Raw genomic sequence first — 3751 nt, 5'->3', positions numbered from 1 at the left:
CAATACCCACAAAACACACACACAGATACACATACCACACAGACACATGCCACATACACAACACACCAACACACAATACCCACACAACACACACATCACACACACACACACACTCACTCCCCCCTCCCCACCCACTTGGACCGTTAGGCGGGCTCTACCTCACCGTGGGCGACAGGACTTGGTTCTGTGGGCTTTCTGAGTGGCTGAGGCGGCCTGAGTGGCCAGGCTTCGAGAACAGGACTGCACGGTGGCGGAGGAGCGAAGAGCAGAGCAGTAGCAGGCGAGACATCGCAGGTCAGAGAAGGGCCACGGAGGCTGAGCAGACCGGAGACCACCAGTGTCACCGTCGAAGGCCGTTGGTCCCGCGTGCCCGAGGAAAGGGCGGGCCGCTGGTTTGAGCATGCGCACCAACCACTCAGGCGCTTTGGATGGAATTTGCGCTCTTACCCCACCCTGCTCCTCAGTTGTACGTGCTGTGCTGCGGCCCTGTCACTCTCTCCCTGCTTCCTGCCCATGTCCCCGCAAGACCAGCTTCATGGTCTCTCCCAAACTCTTTACCAAACCTATTCAGCCCCAAAGCCACACTCAGGATCTCCTGATTTTCTTCTCCTAATGTAAGATGAGGCTGCCAAAATCTATAGGTATTGCTTAATATTCCGTTGCTTTTAGCCAATAGCAGATACCATATCATTTTCACAGTGCTCTATAATATGAATGAAAATTTCCATAGATCGTCTTCCTGGTACTTTTTAAACATTCTTTTCTATTTGTTTTTGTGGTCCTGAAGCTCTTACTCAGGGCTCCATGCTTGTCACAACAGTAACTGAACTAAACCATTGTAACTCATCCTTTTATAAACAGAGCAAAGTAATTATGTGTATATTTTAGCTTTGCTTTCTTGGTTATAGCTCTTCTTCCCTATCTGTAAGTTAATTCCTAACAATGAAATCAAACAAACAGTGGTGGCGCTTGCCTTTAATCCCAGCGCAGGTGGATTTCTGAGTTCAAGACCAGGAAGATGATGTTAAAAATCTTCACGGTACAGAGAATCAGCCCAGAAGAGAGGATGGGAAATCACCAACCACTAAATTTGTATCCCTGATGGAAAAATAAAATAGATTGTAAGTTTTGAAGTTTAATATTGAAAATATTTCTTTTGAGAGCCTATTGCATAAGTGACCCCTGGGATGGTAAATGACTTGTTTGGGAGGTAGAAAGTGTATTGTGCTGCTCTATACATTTTTAGGAGTGAATTGAAACTATAAGGCACGTGGGCATATTAAAATCATATCAGGGGGCTGGAGAGATGGCTCAGCTGTTAGGAGCACTCACTGCTCTTCCAGAGGTCCTGAGTTCAATTCCCAGCAACCACGTGATGGCTCACAACCATCTGGAATAGGATCTGATGCCCTCTTCTGGTGTGTCTGAAGACAGTAACAGTGTACTCACACACATTAAATACATACATACATACGTACGTACATAAATACATAAATAAATAAAATAATAAAATAAAATCATATCGGGAAAACCAGGCCAAATAACATACTGGACACAGCAGGCTAAGGACAGGGTGTGATTCCCTCATCTAGACCTCATAAAGAGGTCAACATCTTGTACTAAGAGGGTGATGGCTCTCCCAACCTGTCATGTGACCACCAGTGTGTGGCAAGGAACGGGCAGAGACTTCAACTGGACTTGGTCTCCACTGTTGATAAAGCCTGCTCAAATTGCCCTCTTCCATTCCTCCAAGGTCCCCTCCAGCCGTTCATTTATCTGGACCGGATTCTGTCCTTTCATCTCTGCAGCTGAACTCAACTCTATAGTTCACTCTGACCCTTCGGCCACAGCAGCTTCTCCAGCTTGGTTTGGTTAGGTACAGCCCCCAATCTCCTCCCCACGTTCATGCTCACGTGAGTGCTCGTGTGCGCACACACACACACACACACACACACACACACACACACGGGCAAGTATGGGGGAGTTTTTGTGTTTCTGACAGTGAAAACTCTTAAACTATTAACCCTTTGGAGTCATTCTATAATGTACATACATACATACATACATACATACATACATACATGCACACACACACATACATACATACACACACAGGTGATAGACTTACTTATGGTGTGTAACGTGTGATCTGAGAATTAATATTAGTAATTGAGGTTGGGATAAAAGAATGTGTATTTACCTGGGCCTAGGCTATCAAGGAAAACAGTAGCATCTGGCAAATTGGTCCCAGTGAGGCCACCATACTGTGTGGTGTTTTGAATGCTTGGCCATAGGGAATGACACTATCAGGAGATGTGGTCTTATTGGAGGAAGTGTGGCCTTGTTGGAGAAAGTATGTTACCGTGGGGGTTGACTTTGAGGTCCTATGCTCAAGCTCCAGTGTGGAGAGACCCTTCTCCTAGCTGCCTGCAGAAGAGAATCTTCTTCTACCTGCCTCTAGATCAAGATGTAGGACTCTTGGCCCCTCCAGCACAGTGTCTATCTGCAGGCTGACAAACTTCTTGCCAGGACGATAGTGGACTGAACCTCTGAAACTGTAAGCCAGCCCCAAGTAAATCTTTGCCTTTATAGGAGTTGCACTGCTCGTGGTATCTCTTCACAGCAATGAAACCCTAAGACACCATGTGAATTTATTGTTAAACAATACATTCTGGCATTGCAGAAAAACGCAGGCATGTTCATCTGTGTTTCTGATATAGTGAGCTTACAAGAATTCTCAATTCAAAATCATTATACCTTGGGAGTTTTCAATTTTAAAAACATTTACTCTTATTCTTTTTTATGACTCTGTGTGTGTGTGTGTGTGTGTGTGTGTGTGTGTGTGTGTGTACAGCAGAGGGCACTGGGTCCAAAGGCACTGGAGTTATAGGAGGTTGTGACTCCCCACCCCATCCCCCATACGGGTGCTAGGAACCAAACTGGTCCTCTGAAAGAGCAATGTGTGTGTGCTTATATCCACTAGGCCGTTGTCTTCACTCTATGAATTTTTTAGTCGTTATTCCTTGGTTTTTCTAGCAACTAGTAACCCAATATAATGTGTGTAGTCTGTGTTTTATTGCTGTGATAACCATGGCAACTCTTATAAAGGAAAACATTTTTCTGGAGCTGGTTTGCAATTCAAAGGTCAGTCCATTATCATCACAGAAGGAAGCATGGCAGGATGCTAGCTGACATTGGTGCTGGAGAAGTAGCTGAGAGTTCTACATCCAGATTGAAATCAGCAGATCAAGAGTAAGACACTGGACCTGGCTTGAGTATCTAAAACCTCAAAACCCACCCCCAGTGACACACCTACTCCAGCAAGGCCACACCTCCTAATAGTGCCACTCCCTGTGAGCCTATGGGCGCCATTTTCATTCAGACCACCACATAATGTATTGTCATCATTTGATGTAGTTCCTATTTTCTTCTTTTTGGATCTTGTTTTTTTCTTTAGACTTGTGATATTTTTCCCGAAATTGGCTACATGTGTCTTTTTTCATTCATATAAATTAGCACTAGATCAGGCATTTCAAGCTGGATCTTACTTTAACTCCAAGGGATGGCTGTCTGCTTTTCTGCTCTTAATATAAGATTCCTGTCAGATAGGTTCTTGACTCTTCTTGATGAGTCATCTGTGGTTTTTAATTATTCTCTCACTGTTCATTTTTCTTCCCCTTTTCGGCACTTTGCAGAGTTTCCATGGCTTTTTCCTCTCGTCCTTTCTCTTGAATTTTTCTTCTTAAGATTA

At 44.4% G+C, this 3751-nt stretch overlaps 1 protein-coding gene across 1 annotated transcript in view; it reads right to left on the bottom strand.

Annotated features, from left to right (window-relative positions):
• The window catches only part of LOC114633085 (cytochrome c oxidase subunit 8C, mitochondrial), a 1178-nt gene extending 889 nt beyond the window's left edge, over nucleotides 1-289 (bottom strand). Inside the window, exon 1 of the mRNA XM_028781701.1 lies at nucleotides 164-289. Coding sequence (XP_028637534.1) covers nucleotides 164-289 — 126 coding nt within the window. The remainder of the gene's footprint in view (nucleotides 1-163) is intronic.
• Nucleotides 290-3751: the final 3462 nt, after the last annotated feature.

The sequence above is a fragment of the Grammomys surdaster genome, unplaced genomic scaffold, assembly GCF_004785775.1.
Source record: "Grammomys surdaster isolate TR1022 unplaced genomic scaffold, NIH_TR_1.0 516, whole genome shotgun sequence".
Lineage (NCBI taxonomy): Eukaryota > Metazoa > Chordata > Mammalia > Rodentia > Muridae > Grammomys > Grammomys surdaster.
The sequence above is the reverse complement of the archived record's forward strand: the minus strand, read 5'-3'. Positions and strand labels throughout refer to the sequence as shown.